Source organism: Coregonus lavaretus (assembly GCF_964263955.1).
Source record: "Coregonus lavaretus genome assembly, chromosome: 31".
In the NCBI taxonomy this organism is placed as follows: Eukaryota; Metazoa; Chordata; class Actinopteri; order Salmoniformes; family Salmonidae; genus Coregonus; species Coregonus lavaretus.
Window position 1 is genome coordinate 38,331,819 of NC_140018.1, and position 23,077 is coordinate 38,354,895.

A 23,077-nucleotide genomic window follows, 5' to 3' on the forward strand; every position below is an offset into this window, starting at 1 on the left:
AGAGGTTGGTCTCTGGTTCTTATTGTCTCGGCCTTAGACCTATATATCACGGTTGCAAGGCATATGAACTAACAGGTTATAGAGCAAACAACGTAATCATCACAACACATGACTTGGCTTCCCCAGTGATTTTACCCACACCCACTACTGGTTTATACTGCTTTGTTTAGCTTGCTTGGCACTATATAACCAATGGAATAGCCCAGAAAGTGCAAACTCCGCCAACACTCTGCAAGCAAATCTTTTATCTAGATATTTAATTTGACATTCCAATCTCAATCTACGCCAGAGCCGCCACCGAGGCTGAATGCCCACCCGGACCCTCCCCTAATGAGTCAGGTTGGTGCGGCCGGAGTACGTACCCCTGGGGGGTGGGGTGGGGGCTGGTACTGTCACGCCCTGGCCTTGAGAGCCCAGTTTTCTTTAGTTTGTTTGGTCAGGGTGGGAATTTCTATGTGTATGATCTAGATATTGTGGATCTACAGTGGGAAAAAAAAGTATTTAGTCAGCCACCAATTGTGCAAGTTCTCCCACTTAAAAAGATGAGAGAGGCCTGTAATTTTCATCATAGGTACACGTCAACTATGACAGACAAATTGAGAATTTTTTTCCCAGAAAATCACATTGTAGGATTTGTAATGAATTTATTTGCAAATTATGGTGGAAAATAAGTATTTGGTCACCAACAAACAAGCAAGATTTCTGGCTCTCACAGACCTGTAACTTCTTCTTTAAGGAGGCTCCTCTGTCCTCCACTCATTACCTGTATTAATGGCACCTGTTTGAACTTGTTATCAGTATAAAAGACACCTGTCCACAACCTCTAACAGTCACACTCCAAACTCCACTATGGCCAAGACCAAAGAGCTGTCAAAGGACACCAGAAACAAAATTGTAGACCTGCACCAGGCTGGGAAGACTGAATCTGCAATAGGTAAGCAGCTTGGTTTGAAGAAATCAACTGTGGGAGCAATTATTAGGAAATGGAAGACATACAAGACCACTGATAATCTCCCTCGATCTGGGGCTCCACGCAAGATCTCACCCTGTGGGGTCAAAATGATCACAAGAACGGTGAGCAAAAATCCCAGAACCACACGGGGGGACCTAGTGAATGACCTGCAGAGAGCTGGGACCAAAGTAACAAAGCCTACCATCAGTAACACACTACGCCGCCAGGGACTCAAATCCTGCAGTGCCAGACGTGTCCCCCTGCTTAAGCCAGTACATGTCCAGGCCCGTCTGAAGTTTGCTAGAGTGCATTTGGATGATCCAGAAGAGTATTGGGAGAATGTCATATGGTCAGATGAAACCAAAATAGAACTTTTTGGTAAAAACTCAACTCGTCGTGTTTGGAGGACAAAGAATGCTGAGTTGCATCCAAAGAACACCATACCTACTGTGAAGCATACCTACAGCGACAGCCCCAAAACATCACTGCTCTAGAGGAGATCTGCATGGAGGAATGGGCCAAAATACCAGCAACAGTGTGTGAAAACCTTGTGTAGAGTTACAGAAAACGTTTGACCTGTGTCATTGCCAACAAAGGGTATATAACAAAGTATTGAGAAACTTTTGTTATTGACCAAATACTTATTTTCCACCATAATTTGCAAATAAATTCATAAAAAATCCTACAATGTGATTTTCAGGAATTTTTTTTCTCATTTTGTCTGTCATAGTTGACGTGTACCTATGATGAAAATGACAGGCCTCTCTCATCTTTTTAAGTGGGAGAACTTGCACAATTGGTGGCTGACTAAATACTTTTTTCCCCCACTGTATGTTGGCCGGGTGTGGTTCCCAATCAGAGGCAGCTGTCGATCGTTGTCTCTGATTGGGGATCATACTTAGGCAGCCATGTTGCCTACCTCTGTTGTGGGATCTTGTTTCTGTGTGTTTGGCTTGTTTGATGTTAGCCTTTAGAACGTCACGTTACGTTGTTTTGTTTGGTGTTTATTTAATAAATGAACATGTACGCATACCACGCTGCACCTGGGTCCAATCCTGTATTCAACGAACGTGACACCCGGGTTCCGGGGAGGGTTGCCACTCTTGAACGCTGGAGTTTCTAAATCTTGCTGATGCTAGGTTAGTCTTCAGCCCTGCCACTGCTTTAAATCAGGGCATAGTTCCGACTGCCTTAATGATATGATTCTGAGTTTTTTACCTCTGACCTAGATGGCATCAAATGGAACGGATTCTGTCCTCTCAACCGTAACTATGTATTTATCTGTGAGCAGTTAGCCCCCGACAGTGCGAGCCCGTTTGATTGTCACCTCTGAGCCAACTGTCCATAACCTTCAAGTCCATCGGCCCCCTCTGTTCCTTTGATTGCGTGCCTCTGTAACTCCCGCTGTGCTCAGTGGGCTCAGTGCCCTCTGAAAGTGCAATTCACTGTATTGGTAATTTAGCACAAATCTAAATGGGGGAGCTATGATGTGAAGTTTAGTGGTTCATTCAATGTGAAATCCTGAACTCGTTTTATTTTTGGCTCCATGGAAAGTTCAGGCTTAATAATTCACCTTCTCTCCTCTTTTTCTCTGTCGTTCTATCTCATAAAGTGTCTGGCGGCCGTAGTCGTCTGCACTTGCTGGATCTGGGCAGCTGTGAGACGGACATAAGTCGGACCCGAGAAGGAGGTGGAGGTCAGTGTCTGTCACTTTCTGCTCTGGGAAACATCATCCTCGCCCTGGCCAAGCATGGGGCCAAGCACGTTCCCTACAGGTATGTCCGAAAGGAGGGACAAACACTAGTGAATGATGAGGTTCTTTCACAATGTATGTGTATTATGTCCTCTTTGTGTCTATATTTTGAGTTTGTGTTTTGTCTGGTTCTGTGTGTTTGTTTATGTTGTAAGTTAGTTTTGTCTGGCTCTGTGTTGTGGCCTTTTTATCTCTCTCTTTTATTCTTCCCACCTCAGGGGTAACAATCAATGAAGCCCTATTAGCCTATTTGGATGAGAGAAGTTGAGGGAAGAAGCGAAGCACCAACGTGAGAAGTTATTGATAGTGTATGGTTCACGGAAAGGCTGTATTCCAGCTTCAATGAGGGTAGGGGGGTGGGGGGTTGGATTGTAATATAGAAGATTGGGGGCTCTATTTTAACAAACCTAACGCAATTATAAATCTAAGCGGTAGCGCTATAGGTTCGGGGGTGTGTCAGATATATTTTTGCTATTTTCACCACCACAATTATAGGCGCAGTTGCTGGCAGTGGCACGAAAGGGCTGGGTTTTGATGAATAAACCAGTTGTGGGTGTGTCAAGGCTTGGCCCCTCACTGGCTAATCAGAACATGATCCATGGCTAAATATGTGGTTTCTTCAAGTTGTGTATTTACGATCTTTTATGTATTGCGTGGTCATCAACTCCAATTCCAGTGTTAGTCCGTTATAGCTTAGTTCGTTAAATAGCCTGCCCCACATTTGCAAAATATGTTGAACATGTTTGCAGTCCACATTGTTCTAATTGCATTGCTTCAGTTTGGAAATACATTGTTAAACATAGGCTATAGAATGTGCACTGATATAGGGGCTAGGACTACTGTAAATTGTAATCTGGGCATGGACATGCCAAATGTAATCAATAAGCAAGATTAAATTCACAATGTATAGCCTAATTCTAATACAATTGTTTTAAATAGGCGGTCTAAATACAGTTACAGGCACCATAATTACTCCCCGTGGATGTAAAATACAGACAAGGCAACAGACTATGGAGGGTTTTACGCATTTCCAAACTTTTCACAGGAGCTAGATAAAGATCCAATGTAATGTAAAGAGAAAGGGGGGATGTCCACTCACCATTATACTGCTCGCAAATGTTATGTTTTATAAACATCATGGAACCATCTTACAGATCATATTTGTACTTCTCAAGAAATAGCAGACGAAATTGCATTGCCTTAGAGCCATCTAGCCTACGTTATCACCATAAACGCATTGATGGTGAATATTACTAAGTTTGGTTTTTGATTGATTTTCATTTAATTTGATTAATCTGCTTTTTAAACTAACAACAATATTTTAAAATAGGATGGGGTCAGAAGCATGATATCATAAATCACTTCTCTCGTTCCATGGCACTGTGTGCATACAGGTATAAATGTCTTTACGCATAACATTTGCACATCTATACAAACTACTAGGCTCCTGTCAATTGCATCGTCGCCTATGTGCGAGGCAGATTCTCAAAAAAATCCACCGTTGATATGGTATTATAGGAGGATTGAAAAGTTTGGAGGAGCGCGTATCTTTGGTAATCGGATGAGGGGCGCTCTTGGATGGATACCCTACTTGAACAAGTGAAATTAAGTAATGCAAGTATGTGAATTGTGAATAATTAAAAAGCATGAGGGCAAAAACCTCAAAGCACTTTCAGTAGACCATTTAAAACCCCTTTATTCATAGGCTAGTTGGCTAATTGGCAGGATAAAAATACGCACCTATGCAATGCTGCTATACAGCCTTGATTAAGGGGAGGGTTGGCTATGCTTGGTTCTTAATTAAACGAAATGGGGGGGAAACCAATAGTTCTTTATGTTTCTAAATACTAGATTCACCAGCACAAAATGCACATCTCTCTTCCATGGTCACTGTGCGTCATAGCTGGATAGGCTGCGCTTCCGTTTTCAAAATCCATGCCATTATCAGATGAGTCACCGTTAAGACCAGCTTTTTGTGAGTCTTAAAACGTCTCATTAACGCTGCTTGAAATTGTCACGCTTGCGCATGTTTTTAAGGACGCACCTCAAATATGTCCACCCCTCCCACCTCAGCACAAGTGAGCTGATGTTAGACAGGTAAATTGCCGACCCTGGCGTTAGGGATGGAAAATGCCAGTGCGCCAGTTTTTACATGACGAAATTGCAAACTAATGTGCGTTTGACACTTACGCCTCCGAAAATAGAGCCCTGCCTCTGGATCAGACAAGATCAGTTTTATTTATACACAGTATATCAAATAAAATAGCATTTTATGCAGTAGGGTGAGCTTAATATTTGTTATGGTAAATTTCAAACAAACTTTCAAGGACCTTTCACACATCGACCTACTTACAGGTAATTGAAAGTGGTAGTTGAAGGTGAGGTTCCATTAATTGGATATCTCGTTCCCGCTGCCTTTTGACTGTCTATGGCTTTTCCTTTGGTACTGTAAGGAATGGTTGCTCTGAACCTGGGGGGTGGCTAAGCTCTGGTGCTGGTTCTTTTTGAGGGGCTAACGACTTTATTTTCGACGTATTATTCAGGGATAGTAAGCTCACCATGTTGCTGAGAGAATCTCTGGGCAACATCAACTGCCGAACCACCATGATAGCACACATCTCTGACTCACCAATCAATTACATGGAGACGCTAACCACCGTGCAGCTGGCCTCGCGTATCCACCACATGAGGAAGAAGAAATCCAAGGTACAGTAGTTACATTTCACAAGCTATTTCAAGGCTTTTATATGAATTTACGTATGTGAGAGTGAGGGCGTTTGAGACAAGAATGTGAGTATTGGATCTTGCTTACGTTAAGATATGGATGAGTAAGTTCATACAGTATTACATTCTTTGCATGGTCTTCATAGATTCAGACTTTGTTCCTCAAACGTCCTTTGATATCGCCCAATTAGAGTGCTTTAATTGTTTGAATGATTTCATGTATTGATTACATGGCTCTGCCTTGGAAATAATTAAATCTATAAAGTGAATCTGTATTTCTTCAGAAGGAGGGACTGTTACAGCAATAATTTAGAGAGAGTTTTTCTCAGTGCCTTATGCCATGTAATCAATACCTCTGCTCCTACGGGAGAATCCAATGTATGCCCTGAGATTTGGAAAGCATACTTTCAATTTAATTAGGCAGATTGACAACATGTATTTATATTTTATAGATCAGAACATGACATTGACATAGATTTTTATGTAGCCTTCGGTTTGCACTTATAACCTTTTAATGGTATTGATGTGTGGTTTAGTCTAGAAATTAATCACAGTTCGTAATTCAGCTATTGAATCCCAACCTAATTTCAATGCGTGTTCTCTCTCCTGCTTACAGTATACATTCAGCTCCTCTGGTGGCGAGAGTTCCTGCGAGGAAGGACGAATCCACAAGCCACACTTGAGGCCCGGAGAACCAAGAACCATGGCCCTTGACCCGGATATGCTCACATTGCTGTCCAGTGACCCGGACTACTCATCCAGCAGTGAGCACTCCTGCGACACGGTCATTTACGTCGGGCCTGGTGGTGCCGCTATTTTTGATAGAGAGCTCAGTGACAACGAAGGCCCACCTTCCTTTGTTCCCATTATTCCCTCACTAAACAGGAAGTGCTGCAAAGACACCCAACAGCCAGAGGTGGAATACTTCAAGTGCAACACATTTGCGGAGCTCCAAGAGAGACTGGAGTACATTGATGGCAGCGAGGGCCCAGCTGCCTTCACTGGGGAGGGCAAGGGGGCACTAATAGCCCCAAGGACTCAAAGTGGGCCTACCAAAAGCCCAGAGGAGGCTGTATCCCCTAAGACTGATAAATCCTCCTCCCCAAAGCCCCTTATTAGCACAACAACCACCCACACAGCTGCCGGTAAATCTGAGCAGGGACATTCCACATTTTCCTCGGATGTGGGGGTCCCAGAGAGTCAACAACGGACAAGTGCAGATGGGGAGAAGGTTCTTGCCTGTGTGGTTAAGCCCAGCAGGGTTTTGTCTCAAGATTCAGAGTCTATGGTGCAAGAGGTCTACCTCAACAAAGGACCTACTATACCTAAGCCCTATGCCTCTCCCTCTTTGCCAAGATCCTTCGGAACACCCTCTCAGAGCCCGGATGCCATCTGCCGGAAATCCCTTGTTGGCATGAGTCAGCAGGCCGTAAGGCAAGGGCAACCCGGGGGGGCCCCGGTCCTGGAGAGGGCCCATCATGGCAGGAGTCCCATGGGGGTGAGCGATCTTCGGGCAGCCTTGAGGGGCAGATGCCTGGAGAGGGATGTACTGAGGACCACGGTCACCCTGCATCAGCCTGTTGAGCTGAATTGGGAAGATGAGCTGGTGTTTACAGTGGTGGAGCACCTGCCCATAGGCCTGATCCCAGATAATGGGCGGCCGTCCAGCATCAGCAGCTTCAACAATGACTGCTCCCTTCAGGCCCTGGCCTCAGGCTCCAGTCCTGTCAGCATCATTAGCAGCATCAATGATGAGTTTGATGCCTACATGGCACAAGAGGGTGTATCTGGGGTGTGCTCTGAGGTGACCACAGCCTCACAGGAGGAGCTATTTGCCGATCATGGTAGCAGACAGTCTTCCATCGGCTCCTGGCAGAGAGAAGTGAGCGTGTGCTCACTGGACAGCGAAGGCACCCATTCGTCAGGTAGATTATTACAGAGAGATAAGTGCATGACCCCGGAGAACACCTCTATACTGTCCTCCCCTGTTATATTCCAGAGGAAGCCGTTCTTGCAGCATGGTGGCATGTGCTCCCTAAATGAGTTGGACAGTGACCCCGCCACCCCAAGCAAGCTCTGCCTAACTAAGTGCCCACCTTCTCCTGACTCTACCAAAGCATCTCTCAGAGGCTCTAAAGAGAAAGCCAACACACTGAACAACTCAGCATCTTCTCAGATCCCACACCATGCTGTTCACTCCAGTCTTCCCAGGAAAACCAAGCCTACCTCATTAGTTGCTCCAAGCTGCAGCAGGCAGGAAGGCAAGCAAGACGACCTCTGTTTGCGAGGAGGCAGCCATTCAGATCCTAGAGCACCTGAATCCACTGTGACGAGTAAGCCACCAAGAATAGGCATGAGTGGCATCTCTTCCAGGAAGCCGGGAGGAAACGGCAACAGTGTACCTCGACCACCAAAGGAACAGGTATCCTCCTCGACTCAGAGGGTGGTTGACGGTTGTGAGAAGTCCAGCAGCAAGAAAGGAGAGACCATGAGCAGGATGCCACATCTCAGGCGAGGTGCCACCACTCTTGGCACAGTCTTAGTCCCTCACAGTCCCTCTGAATCAAAATGGGGCCGCGATGGCACTTCAGAAACTAATAGTCTGAGATTCTCCTCTTTGGGAAAGAGGGCAAATGGACAGAAAAGCAGCATGCTTCCAAAGTCTTGCTCCGGCAGCATCTCTCCTCCTGCTCCACCTGTTCGCAAATCAAGCCTCGATCAAAAGACAAGGATAGTCTTATCTCCTAGTGCCTTAAGGGCAGCCAGCGATGCTGCAAGGTCCTCATTACCTAAAACATCAGTCTCTGAGGAGGAGTTTGATGTTCTATTGAGAAGGGATTTGTTTAGCTACAAAACATCCAGCTTGAAGGCTGACCATGGCTCAGCCAAGACCGCGTCAAGCCTGAGGACACGAGGAGCCAAAGGCGATTCTGGAAGGTACTATGGTAGCCTGATGTCCTTGGAGAGATGTGACATTATAACCTCAGTGGGGTCCAATCCTGGTCTGTCGAGAGAGAATAGTGGGTGTAGCTTAGGAGGCAATGGAAAATCCAATAGATCAGTGCCAAGACTTGGGGTCCCCACCTCCACACCCACTGCTACCTCTCCACCTTCCTCTATCACCTTTGCAATGACAAGCAAGTTGGGACAGCTCAAAGCTAATGTCAGCCCCAGGAACATTGTTTCCAGTGGATCAAAGGCTAGAATTGTGGCTGCCAGCAGCTCTAAGACCATTAGCTCCTCCACCAAATCCCTCGATGCTCCAACAGAACACAATGCCAGCCTACCTCCAACTGGGAAATCCGTAGCTCGGTCTGTGGCAGGGGCCAATGGCAAGCCTGGCAGGGGCACTATCATGGGCACCAAGCAGGCCATCCGGGCTGCCAACAGCCGAGTTTGTGAGCTTGTGGCGGGAAGCCCAAGGAAACACCTAAGCAGGGGTTCAGAGGCTGTTGGGAACAACGATAGCGGGGAAAGCATCAGCGGGTCCCCTGCCAGCACGCCGCTACCCTCGCCCTATAGCAAGATCACAGCCCCGCGGAGGCCCCAGCGTTACAGCAGTGGGCACGGCAGTGACAACAGCAGTGTGCTCAGCGGGGAGCTGCCACCCGCAATGGGGCGCACTGCGCTCTTCTACCACAGTGGGGGCAGCAGCGGGTATGAGAGCATGATCCGGGACAGCGAGACCACAGGCAGCGCCTCGTCAGCCCACGACTCCATGAGCGAGAGCGAGGTGTCCACCTCCAATAGGAGTAGAGTGTCTAAATCACCCAAGAAGAGAGGCAATGGTGAGGATTAGTTACCCTGAGAAAGTTCTGGAACAATATCCATACAGCTATACCACATCAAACACAAATCATGATCTCATGAACATACTTGTGAAATACTGAAATAAAAATTATTATCCAATTCAACAATAGGAGCTATACATATTCAAATACTTATAATTTGGACTATTTGTTTTTATTTGATATGTGATCAAATAAATTATACAGTGCATACAATATTTTCTCTAGCTTTCTCACTCTAGTAGATTATTTCTGTTCTATTGAAAAGTGTGGCTGGGTGACATCCCTGCTGCTCAAAACAACATTCCATGCACACTAAACGAGTAAAACTGCAAGTCTTCATACACTGTATTTTCATGTATGAATTTGCCTTGCACATGGATCTCAGATACTCTACATACCTATTTTTCATAGACCTATGAATATATTTAAATGTACAGTATGTCCTCCCCCTAGCATGATCATAAATCTCTATTCAAGTGTAGTATCTGAAGTGACAGTGTGTCCCGCTGCAGTATACACTCATAAAATTAATTCAGATTCATGTACCTATCCTCCGTAATTCATAACAGCAACAGATAGGATCTAGTGCCTAATGCATACGTAATCAGTGCTAGCCGACGGTTATGTGATCCCGGCTGGCTCGATGGAAGTCTGCTATCAGCCTGTGTATCTTGGCACGTTTTTGCCTCATGCATATTTCAAGGCAGTGCCTCACATGCTAGGATATTCCTGGTGTGCATATCCAACTCCAATTAACAGCCGTACCCCCAATGACTCACTCCCTTCACCCCCTTGTTCCAGGGCTCCTGCGGCGCCGTCTCATCCCTGCTCCCCTGCCGGACACCACCTCCTTGGGCAGGAATGCTGGCGTCCCGGGACAATGGGTGGACCTGCCCCCCTTGGGTGGGACCTTGAAGGAGCCCTTCGAGATCAAGGTGTATGAGATCGACGACGTGGAGCGGCTGCAGAGGAGACGAGAGGGTGCCACGGGGACAGAGGTTAGAGATGCGCCATCTGCATCTACACATTTATTAAAAATTAAGAGTCTTAAGTATTCAACCCCTTGTTATGGCAAGCCTAAATAAGTTCAAGAGTAAAAATGTGCATAGACTTACTCTGTGTACAATAATAGTGTTTAACATGATTTTTGAATGACTACCTCATCTCTACCCCACACATCAAATTATCTGTAAGGTCCTTCAGTCGAGCAGTGAATTTCAAACACAGATTCAACCACAAAGGCCAGGGAGGTTTTCCAGTGCCTTGCAAAGAAGGGCACCAATTGGTAGATGGTTAAAACGTTTAAAAGCATGGTGAAGTTATTCATTACACTTTGGATGTATCAATACACCCAGTCACTAGAAAGATACAGGTGTCCTTCCTAACTCATTTGCCAAAGAGGAAGGAACCTGCTCAGGGATTTCACCATGAGGCCAATGGTGACTTTCAAACATTTATAGAGTTTAATAGCTGTGATAGGAGAAACATGAGGCTGGATCAACAACATTGTAGTTAGTCCACAATACTAACCTAATTGACAGAGTGAAAAGAAGGAAACCTCTACAGAATACAAAAATTCCAAAACATGCATCCTGTTTGCAACAAGGCACTAAAGTAATACTGTAAAAACAAATCCTGAATACGAAGTGTTATGTTTGGGGCAAATCCAATATAACACATTACTGAGTACCACTCTCCATATTTTCAAGCATAGTGGTGGCTGCATCATGTTATGGGTATGCTTGTAATCGTTAAGGACTGGGGAGTTTTTCATGATAAAACATTTACAGAATGGAGCTAAGCACAGGCAAAATCCTAGAGGAAAACCTGGTTCAGTCTGCTTTCCACCAGACACTGGGAGATGAATTCACCTTTCAGCAGGACAATAACCTAAAACACAAGGCCAAATATACACTGGAGTTGCTTACCAAGACGACATTGAATGTTCCTGAGTGGCCTAGTTACAATTTTGACTTAAATTGGCTTGAAAATCTATGGCAAGACTTGAAAATGCCTGTTTGGCAATGTTCAACAACCCACTTGACAGAGTTTGAAGAATTTTGAAAAGAATAATGGGCAAATATTGTACAATTCAGGTGTGCAAAGCTCTTATAGACTTACCCAGAAAGACTCATAGCTGTAATCGCTACCAAAGGTGATTCTAACGTATTGACTTGGGTGTGAATACTTATGTAAAATAGATATTTCTGTATTTTCTTTCATTTTCAATAAATTTGCAAAAATGTTGCACTTTGTCATTATGGGGTATTGCGTGTAGACTGTAACAATATAATTCAGACTGTAGCACATCAAAATTTGGAATAAGTCAAGAGGTATGAATACTTTTTGAAGGCACTGTATGCATGACTGTGTGCCTGTATATACAAATTAGCCAGACCGTAAGCTCCGGAATATTTTGATTTATTTATGTGGGAATGTTGTTATTTGTTTGATTTCCTCTACTTACTTGCTTAGATTTTTTGCATGTTGTGTATATTTGGTCAGGTGCCACACCTGTTCACCTTTTGACCTCACCAAGGATAAAACTTCAAAGAATTCCCCTCCAGACATTTTCTCCTTTACGCAGTAAATAACATTGAGACTGTCTTTACATTTTAGTCATTTAGCAGACGCTCTTATCCAGAGCGACTTACAGTTAGTGAGTGCATACATACATAAAAAAAAATAATATATATATATATCATATGAACCCACAACCCTGGCGTTGCAAGGGCCGTGCTCTACCAACTGAGCTACACGGGACTCAGTTGGCTGTATAACAATCATGCTTCCCCTTTACAGTGGGCTAATATTGAGGAGGACAGTCCAGTGCATCATCCTCAACTGAACATGCCCCCAAATTATTAAGTGAGGGTGCCTAAACTGTCTCAAACCCTCAATCTATCCACCTAAACGGGGTGTGCCTGGGAGGGGGCTGCACTGAGACTCTCAGACTTTCTCACATTTAGTTTGTCAGTAGCCGAGGTTATCGCTGGAACAAATACCGCTGCTGCTTAATTGGTTAAGATTTGACTGATGGTTGGAGCCAGGTAACCATGGCAGTCAGGGGAAGCCCAACAAAGAAGAGGGGAGACAAGAGTTGGAGGAGCCAGTGATGAATGAAGGTTGGTCCTGCTATCTGGGCCCTCGCCTGAATGCTCTTTATGGGCTTCTCCACTCTCCATGTCAACGGGTCATTAACCATTCCCACGAGCCGGGCCCAATCCCCCATTGAATAGTGGAGGGGATAAAATACATTAATTCTGCTTGATGGTGCTTTGATTTATTTTCAATTAGGAAAAGATGATCTTCAATTCGTTTTTGAGAGCCTGTCGTCCAGAGCATCCAAAAGTGAAGTGTTTTGAGTGTGTGTGTGTGTTTGTTTGTGTGATTAATTGCGTTTGCAAGTGCATCCATTTAGATTGTGTATTATCTTTGGATTAGCAAATGTTGATGTCTTTTTTTTCTGTTCTCTCTCGCTCATCTCCTAGCAGCTATTCCAGGATGTGGAAAGGGTATGTTGATTCAACTCGATGGATGTGCTTGAATATTATATCACATGCTAAATAAAAAATGCATGGACCATGGAATTAATGCATTCTGTTATGCCTTGTGAAATAGACAAATTAAATTGTAACACATGCGTCTGAAAACACATTTTGTACAAAGCCAATAATACAAAAGCAATTCACCTTCCTTGTAGTGATAAAAACAGTTCCGAACTAGGAATAATCTGTATTGTTATTCTACCTTTCAATAACTTATTACTGGTGGACTGCGTCTACACTTAATCCAGGAGCCCAACATTTGTCCTAGAGATTCAAGCAAAGCGGGAGATTAGCGTGGATGCTAATTTTATTTCCAGCTCACTCCTAATTTAATCCCTTCAATGGACAGGGGGCTACGTCCCAAAAGGTTAGCCGCTCTTGATTCCATTTACAATAATCTCCTGCGGTATAACCTCCCTGTCCCGTGTGTGAGCCTCTTCACAGCACACACAACTCTAAAGATGCCCCTCCGTCTGGTACTCTCTCTCACTCTGTTTACCTCACTAAATCCAAGCCTGGGTTTCTCTAAAAGGAGCACACTCAGCTCATTTCCTCCACTCGTCTTTTCTCTCTGCACTCACTCCACCCATCCTTACCATTTGCTCTACCAGGGCCTGCTGTACTTCAACGTCAGGCTGAGGATGCTAGAGAAGAGGCAGCAGCAGATCAGGGTGCTGAGGGCCAAGCACGAGAGCCTGAGGGGGGAACTGGAGGATGCCAAGAGCAGGCTGATGCTGGACCCCGTGAAGTGGACCGGAGAGTGTGAGTAGCCTACTGTAGAAATCTGGCATGCTGTTTTTAAAGTGTGCAGAAAGTGTACCTCCTTGTTTTGTAACTGGGTTGTGTTAGATTGACTTTTGTAACTATCAGAGCTGCAGTCAGGTATTATATTTTACATTTTAGTCATTTAGCAGATGCTCTTATCCAGAGCGACTTACAGTTAGTGAGTGCATACATTTTCATACTGGCCCCCCCGTGGGAAACGAACCCACAACCCTGGCGTTGCAAGCGCCATGCTCTACCAACTGAGCTACAGGGGACTATGGTTTAAGATGGGTCTGTTGTTAGCTCATGTCTTACAAATTACTTTCCTACATTTCGCCTCTCTGAGGCTATTGTAAGTGGACAACAAAGTTTTGTAACTAGCTAGCGATTCAGCTACAGCAGCGCAGCGTTCCCTGGCCTCTGTTAAGTTAGCCACAACAAAAGACCCATCTTAAACCATATAGTAAACAAACCTTTCCTACACTGTACGAACAGTTGATATCCTAAGCACCTTTTTACAGTGCCTTGCAAAAGTATTCATCCCCCTTGGCGTTTTCCCTATTTTGTTGCATTACAACCTGTAATTTAAATGGATTTTTATTTGGATTTCATGTAATGGACATAGACAAAATATTCCAAATTGGTGAAGTGAAATAAAAACAATAAATTGTTTTTTAAAAATGCTATGAAACCCCTAAATAAGATCTGGCGCAACCAATTACCTTCAGAAGTCACATAATGAGTTAAAGTCCACCTGTGTGCAATCTAAGTGTCACATGATCTGTCACATGATCTCAGTATATATACACACACCTGTTCTGAAAGGCCCTAGAGTCTGCAACACCACTAAGCAAGGGGCACCACCAAGCAAGCGGCACCATGAAGACCAAGGAGCTCTCCAAACAGGTCAGGGACAAAGTTGTGGGGAATTACAGATCCGGGTTGGGTTATAAAAAAATATCCGTAACTTTGAACATCCCACGGAGCACCATTAAATCCATTATTAAATAATGGAAAGAATAAGGCACCACAACAAACCTGCCAAGAGAGGAACGCCCACCAAAACTCACGGACCAGGCAAGGAGGGCATTAATCAGAGAGGCAACAAAGAGACCAAAGATAAGCCTGAAGGAGCTGCAAAGCTCCACAGTGGAGATTGGAGTATCTGACCATAGGACCACTTTAAGCCGTACACTCCACAGAGCTGGGCTTTATGGAAGATGCATGTCGGAGACTCCCAAAACATATGGAATAAGGTACTCTGGTCAGATGAGACTAACATTGAGCAATCTGGCCATCAAGGAAAACGCTATGTCTGGCGCAAACCCAACACCTCTCATCACCCCGGGAACACCATCCCCACAGTGAAGCATGGTGGTGGCATTATCATGCTGTGGGGATGTTTTTCATCGGCAAGCACTGGGAAACTGGTCAGAATTGAAAGAATGATGGATGGTGCTAAATGCAGGGAAATTCTTGAGGGAAACCTGTTTTCAGTCTTCCAGAAATTTGAAACTGGGATGGAGGTTCACCTTCCAGCAGGACAATGACCCTAAGCATACTGCTAAAGCAACACTTGAGTGGTTTAAGAGGAAACATTTAAAATGTCTTGGAATGGCCTAGTCAAAGCCCAGACCTCAATCCAATTGAGAATCTGTGGTATGACTTAAAGATTGCTGTACACCAGCGATACCCATCCAACTTGAAGGAGCTGGAGCAGTTTTGCCTTGAAGAATGGACAAAAATCCCAGTGGCTAGATGTGCCAAGCTTATAGAGACATACCCCAAGAGACTTGCAGCTGTAATTGCTGTAAAAGGTGGTTCTACAAAGTATTGACTTTGGGGGGGTGAATAGTTATGCAAGCTCAAGTTCTGTCTTATTTCTTGTTTGTTTCACAATAAAAAATATTTTGCATCTTCAAAGTGGTAGGCATGTTGTGTAAATCAAATAATACAAACCCCCCCCAAAATACATTTTAATTTCAGGTTGTAAGGCACTGTATATATAATGGATAGAGCTCAGCTACAAAGGCATGGATCTTCTCTGGCGAACCTTTGGGCGACCTGCACATTAATTCAACATCTATTCCATTGAAATGACGTGAAAATAACGTTAAGTCAACCAGTGTGTGCCCAGTGGGTCCTTGTTCCGCCATTTTGTGTATTTGGGGTTGGAGACTGGATCCACTTGCTTGCCTTTTTGTGTGTGAGAAAGAAGTGCCTCCCTAAAAGATTTTTCAACATTGACCCAGGCTAAAATTAGCAGTTACCACTTTTAAAAGTTTGCGAAACTTTAGAAAGGACCCCAAGAGAATAAAACCCAATTAAAAATACAAAGCTATGGGCCGACGCCGCTTCCTTTGTAAATTGTAGTGTTTATGAGCCACACTTTAATGGCCACACACATTTGCTTGACACCTGCACAATACATTGGTCTATGTTTCATGGAGTGGAATGGTACTGCCATAGGACAGAGCGCACATTGCAGTAAGTATGTCCATTACATTTTGTCTATGTCCATTACATGAAATCCAAATAAAATTCAATTTAAATTACAGGTTGTAATGCAACAAAATAGAAAAAACGCCAAGGGGATGAATAGTTTTGCAAGGCACTCTATTTCTGGAAGCTTCTCAACAAACCAAATGCCTCCAGGTCTGCAATCTAAAGAAAATAGTATTTGGGGAATATAATGATGAATAATGTGTTACGCCCGAGAAGATTACAAAAGTAAACAGCCAAAGTGAATCAGGAATCACATTTATGTAACTTTTTTAACGTGCCTGTTTTCTGAAGTTCCATTTTCATTTCAGTAGAGGGAATGAGGAACCACAAAGAATCACACAGGTCGCTGAATTCAAAAGTAGCCCACCTCATGATGACCTTACTAGGGATATAGAGGAACAGAAAAAAGCTTTTTCAAATCCTTGTCTTTGCAAAAACCCTGTGTTCTCGCGTTTGCTTGGGGGTGGAATGTGTACCGGTGTACATCTTGAAATCAATAAGGCATTATTTTCCCTCAGCCACATCTCCCTATTTCCCTGAGATGTTTCCCATTGATTTTAGGGACCACAGGTTGGTCCGAACCCATGATGGGAGCAGTCAGGCAATATAAATCATCCTTTCATGTTGTGATTATGAGGGTAGTGTGTTTTGAGCAGCCTTCATCAGACATCCCGGTATATCCAGCCCTGTCAAAGACATGTCGTCATCATCAATCTTCATGTCCCTGTATGACTTTTTAAGGTTGTAAAGGTGTGACAACGGAGGAGCAGTCACAGTGGAGTCACACAGTTTCAGAGAGTGTAGAAGTACTGTATCACATAATCGGGGTCAATTCAAATTGAAGGCAGTCACTTTTCAGTTTATTGATAAGTCATTGAAAATAGATGCTTACTTCCTCAATTGACTGACTTCAAATCGAATTGACCCCAATTCTGATGTAGAGTGCCTATTATTACCCCATAATAACAGTGCACTAAGACATGCTATAAGATTTTTACAGCAGAAATGGAAATTCCATGTAATGATGTATGGTCATCTAAATGTCAAGAGTGGCTACATCTTATCTATGTTTGATACTGTACATCTGCTGTACCTTTTCATGTGCAATCTTCATCGCTAATCTTCCTTCTTTCGCTCTCTTTCTCCCGCTCTCCTTCCCCTCATAGTTGAGGTGGACCAGGATCTGGACATGGAGTCCCAGGAGTACCTGGAGGCTTTGGAGCAAGCCACGGGCGAGCTAGAGTACTGTGTCAACCTATGCAAGTCACACGTCATGATGGAGACCTGCTTCGACATCGTGGTATCGGCGACCACCGTCGCGCAAGGGGAGCAACAGAAAGGAGGTGTGGTGGTGTGAGCAAGTGAGAGAAAGAGAGTGAAAGTAAATGTGAAAGGGCAACGGAGCAAAACAATCGGTTTTCCAAAACCAAACAAAGGTCTCTTATTTCAGAGCCTGCGAGACTGATAAGAGTCAAAGGAGGAAAGAACGCCAATGGGAAAGAGGACGAATGTGAAAGCCAACCGGTGTAGGTTACAGAGGTTACCACATGAAGAGGATGGTGTGTGCTACTTGTACCGTAGAGAGAGCCTGGCTTCGATCAGAGTACAATTTCCTGTGGGAGGAAGGATAGTTTGAACTGAGGATGACCGAACACCTTTGTCACTGTTACCAGGAAGTGCCTTGATCTGACTGATTCCAAGGGAATATCGTTTTTTTTCTGATCGGTGCTAGTCTTAAACAGCTTACCTGAGCAAACTCTAAATGTATTCTTTATGCTACATTTTTTATTTTGTAATGTTGTATAGTGTATTTATGATTACAAAATATGTAAACAAACCATAAATAAAATGAAAGAAAAGCAAGTTCATTATTATTGCATACCCAAACCTTTGCCTTTCTTTGTGTTCAAAATGTTTTACAGCCTTCTATCTCAGTAGTGAGAAGTTATTTTGGCCACTGAGTTACCTTTGGGCTAGAACAAACCTTACGCAAATCTTTATGTCCGTTCTCAATGTCTGCAATAGAAGAAGGTTGTCAGGAATGATTTGGGCTCAGAACTGACTTGGGGTTATAAGCTCAGTTGCAGTCAATTGTGCAGAAACATTTACAATCCATACAGACGAATGGCACGGCCTCTTATATACTGAACAAAAATATGAACGCAACATGCAACGATTTCAAAGATTTTACTGAGTTATAGTTCATATGACGAAATCAGTTAATTGAAATACATTCATTAGGCCCTAATCTATGGATTTCACATGACTGGGAATACAGATCTGCATCTGTTGGTCACAGATACCTTAAAAAAAAAAAGTAGGGGTGTGGATCAGAAAACCAGTCAGTATCTGGTGTGACCACCATTTGCCTAATGCAGCGTGACACATTTCCTTCACATAGTTAGTTGATCAGGCCTCCCGAGTGGCACAGCGGTCTAAGGCACTGCAACGCAGTGCTTGAAGTGTCAATACAGACCCGGGTTCGATCCCAGGCTGTGGCACAGCCGGACGTGACCGTGAGACCCATGAGGTGGCTCACAATTGGCCCAGCGTCGTCCGGGTTAGGGGAGGGTTTATTTTCCTTGTCCCATCGCGCTCTTGCGACACCTTGTGGCGGGCCGGGCGCCTGCAAGTTGACATTGGTTGCCAGCTGGACGGTTTTTCCTCCGACACATTGGTGCGGCTGGCTTCCAGGTTAAGCGAGCAGTGTGTCAAGAAGCAGTGCAGCTTGGCAGGGTCGTGTTTCGGAGGACGCATGGCTCTCGACCGTCGCCTTTCCCGAGTCTGTAGGTGAGTTGTAGCGATGGGACAATACTAACTACCATTGGGGTAAAAGAAAATCAAAATGAAGATAAAAAAATATATTAAAAAAGTTAATTGATCAGGCTGTTGATTGTGGCCTGTAGAATGTTGTCCCACTCCTCTTCAATGGCTGTGCGATGTTGCTGGATATTGGCGGGAACTGGAATATGCTGTCGAACCAGAGCATCCCAAACATGCTCAATGGATGACATGTCTGGTGAGTATGCAGGCCATTGAAGAAATGTACAGATCCTTGTGACATGGGGGCGTGCATTATCATGCTGAAACATGAGGTGACGGCAGTGGATGAATGACACGACAATGGGCCTCAGGATCTTGTCACGGTATCTCTGTGCATTCAAATTGCAATCAATAGAATGCAATTGTGTTCGTTGTCCGTAGCTTATGCCTTCCCAAACTATAACCCCAAAGCTACCATGGGGCACTATGTTCACAACGTTGACATCATAAAATCATTCGCCCACACAACGTCATACAATGTCTGCCATCTGCCCAGTATAGTTGAAACTGGGATTTATCCGTGAAGAGCACACTTCGCCATCGAAGGTTAGCATTTGCCCACCGAACTGCAGTCAGGTCAAGACCCTGGTGAGGACAACGAGTACGCAGATGAGCTTCCTTGAGACGGCTTCTGACAGTTTGTGCAGAAATTTTTCGGTTGTGCAAACCCACAGTTTCAGCAGCTGTCCGGGGGGCTGGTTTCAGATGATCCCGCAGGTAAAGAAGCCGGCTGTGAAGGTCCTTGGCTGGTATAGTGACACGTGGTCTGCGGTTGTGAGGAAGGTTGCACGTACTGCCAAATTGTCTAAAATGACGTTGGAAGTGGCTTATGGTAGAGACATTTATATTACATTCTCTAGCAACAGCTCTGGTGGACATTCCTGCAGTCAGCATGCCAATTGCACGCTACCTCAAAACTAAACAAATCTGTGGCATTGTGAGTGGCCTTTTATTGTCCAGAGGAGGAAAAGCAGCCCCAAATCTTGATGTTTCCACCACCATGCTTGACTGTTGGGATAAGGTTATTTTGTTGGTAGGCAGTGTTAAGTTTTTGTCAAAAATAGTGGTGTTGATTGTGACCAAAAACGTCAAATTTGGCCTCATCGGTCCAGAGAATGGACTTCCAGAAACACTCAGGTTTGTCCAGGTGCTCTCTGGCAAAGTTAAGATGGGCAGTTTTGATTCTTTTTTGACAGCAGAGGCTTCTTCCTAGCAACCCTCCCCATGAATGGCATTTCAATTCAGTGTTCTTCTTATTGTTGAAGCATGCACAGTTACCTGAGATGCAGCAAGGGAGGTCTGCAAAATCTCTAGATGTTATGTTTGGGTTGGCTTTTACCTGATTTATTAGTGTTCTTGGGGATATTTTGGAAGAGCATCCACTTCTAGGCCGAGTCGCTGTCATGTTAAATGCTCTCCATTTGTAAATTATTTGCCTCAGTGGACTGATGGAGCTCAAATCTTTTTGAGATGATTTTATAGCCTTCCCAAGACTGATGTGCTCTCACTACCCTCGTCCTGAAGTCCTCTGAGATCTCCTTTCCGCTCAGCATGGTGTGCTTTGCATTTACCTAGATGGGTAACACAAAAACTGACCAGGTTTCTTATCTCTATTTATCAGAGTCCCGCCCAAACTCTTTCCTAATGATCTCTCCTTTGATTGGTTCATTTGGTAGCTAATTATTTACCCACCTGATTCTACTTACCGACTTGATTTAACCAATGCAACTTGGGGTTGACTTATTTTTGCACCTGCACTAATTCCTTTTTCATTTTGTGTTTTTTACTACACGCATGGTTTCCTCTACACCAACATATGTATTGGTGAATATAAACCTGTTATGTCAGATCAAAAAGACTAGTTCTGATTAAATGAAGATTTCATGGTAAAAACTTAAATCTGTAATTGCACAAGGGGTTTGCATACTTTCAAGCAGCACTGTAGATGTTGCACTGTGTCCCGTGGCTCTCCTGTGCTTTTTGTCCTAAATGCTGAATGTTTATCTTAAATGCTTAGTTGGTTCTCATCTCTGAGAACTTCTCTCTAGAGTCGTATCAACGGACAATGTGTTATCTGTGGGCTAGCTAAGGCATCGATGCATTGAATTTACCTTTGGACTGTCAAGGAGTCAAACATTTACCTCTCTATTGCAGTTATGTTGAAGTGTTTTCTTTTGCTTGCAACCAAAAGAGGTTGAAACCATTTAAATGAAATTTTACTTGTCTTTTGTCCTACTATGGAGGAATTCTCAGGCCCTTTTTTGAAGTTGCTGCATGAGATCTTTGTTATAATTTTTGTAACATGCCTTAGTGTTCTTTTATAAGGTGGACTGTGGTTTTTACTTAGGACGTGTTGACCTGGTAATGTAAGATCTTGTGTAATGCAAGACCCTTTTCCCTATTGTCTTTGGTTTTATACTGTACAGTTTTCTAATCATTTTGTAAAATGGAAAAAGGAAGGAAATGTACAGTATTGCAGTTTGCATTGACTCATACATGTCAATAAAGGATTTGAATCCTCTTGTTTATATTAAACTGTTGAAATTATTGACTTATCACTTCTGATACAGCAGAAACATTGAGCAAACCTTGAGGTTTCCATTATATGCAATTGATTGAATTCAGGCCTATAAGAGTACAATTTCTATTTTGGGTCACATCCATATCATGGATCCTATCTACACCAAAAAACATTATCTGTCTGACAGCATTTCAGACATTTTAAATTATCTCGCTGATTAGTTTGTCCAAGCACCTGGAAGTGTTTACATATGGGACCAGTAGAAGCACCACTGTTTGGATAATTAGTCAGACAGGCCACAGTCTGTCTGCTAATTGCTCAAATGCACAGCCTACTGTATGATATGGCTCTCCAACCATGTTCCTGGAGAGCTACAGTCCTGTAGGTTCTCACTCCAACCCTAATCTAGCACACCTGATTCTAATAATTAGCGGTTTGATAAACTGAATAAGGTTAGTTACAACTGGGGTTGGAGCGAAAACCTACGGGAGGGTAGCACTCCAGGAACAGGGTTGGAGACTCCTGCACTAGCTTCTAGGGCCCTGTTCAAATACTTTAGAAATGCATCCTTCTTTCCTTGAGGTACGCACCGATCTATAAGTGATTGTATAGGTGTAAGAAAGGTTACCACCCCATTACTTATATCAATCCAGATCTGCGATTACTTCAAGGAGGGTAAGAAGGAAGTTTTCCAACAGGGCCTGTGATTTGCACACAGAGAACCCATGGTATCAAAAAGCTAATACTACAAATTCCTTTTTTCTTCTCTCATAAGCTAGCATTGCCATTCATCACGTCCAGAAACTCTCTGACTAATTTCTACTTGCTCAATACACCCGAAAAGTTCGATTCACTAAGACACTAACAGTTCAGTTAAGATTCACAGTCTTAAACGGACTGTCCAACGGAATAACAACTAACAATATACAGTAATTGTTGCAATGTAATTTACCTTACAGGGGGTTCAAATGGAGTACATCTCTGCCACGGGAGGTTGGTGGCACCTTAATCTGGGAGGAATGTGTTTGATGCCATTCCATTTGTTCCCCTCAGCAGCCTCCTATGATCTCTGTCCCAGTGGTCGTTGGAGCCGTTAGATGTGCATATGGAAGTTAACGTGGGTTGCTTTCTGGGCAAAAAGACAGCAGATTTTTCCAAATGCAGCAGGGAAATGGCTGACACATACTTCCCTCTCTTTCAGAGTGCACATGAGACATTCATTTAATGGTCCATTCCTCGGGCAAAACAAATGTTGAGTTTTGTTTTCTTTCATGACTTTACGGTGTGCACTGCTGCTCCGACTCGAAGCCAAGCTAACTGTATCCTCTGAATATAAACCAACGTGTGATAAATTAAGCGGAGCCAGTTCAGAAAATAAACCTGAGTGCCCCGCCTCAGCTGACTTATCAGCTGAGATTGTACCAATTAGAGGCTAGTATCAATCACGCCTACCTTATTGGGTGGGTATTTAAGCTTTACGGATATGCTCTCTCATCCTGTTGCCGCTACTGCTACTATGCGTTGGCTTCTTGTTCTGCAATGGCGCTGCTGTAAAACTAGATGTTTCTCGCTATGGTGCTGTTCTGATATATTTTCTTTGTGATGCTCGCTAGCTGTGTTTGAACCTCATCCGCGTCGTTCAACATGCTCATGTTGCAATGTTTGGCCGCTGCGGGGATGTCACTGACAGTAAGG

At 43.9% G+C, this 23,077-nt stretch overlaps 1 protein-coding gene across 1 annotated transcript in view; it reads left to right on the forward strand.

The window, feature by feature from the left end:
- The window catches only part of kif26aa (kinesin family member 26Aa), a gene marked incomplete at its 5' end in the record, with an annotated part of 226,185 nt that extends 208,422 nt beyond the window's left edge, over positions 1 to 17,763 (forward strand). Inside the window, 7 exons of the mRNA XM_084149357.1 lie at positions 2,565 to 2,727; positions 5,249 to 5,411; positions 6,046 to 9,217; positions 10,022 to 10,218; positions 12,715 to 12,735; positions 13,380 to 13,530; positions 17,205 to 17,763. Coding sequence (XP_084005483.1) covers positions 2,565 to 2,727; positions 5,249 to 5,411; positions 6,046 to 9,217; positions 10,022 to 10,218; positions 12,715 to 12,735; positions 13,380 to 13,530; positions 17,205 to 17,395 — 4,058 coding nt within the window. The 3' untranslated portion in view covers positions 17,396 to 17,763. The remainder of the gene's footprint in view (positions 1 to 2,564; positions 2,728 to 5,248; positions 5,412 to 6,045; positions 9,218 to 10,021; positions 10,219 to 12,714; positions 12,736 to 13,379; positions 13,531 to 17,204) is intronic.
- Positions 17,764 to 23,077: the final 5,314 nt, after the last annotated feature.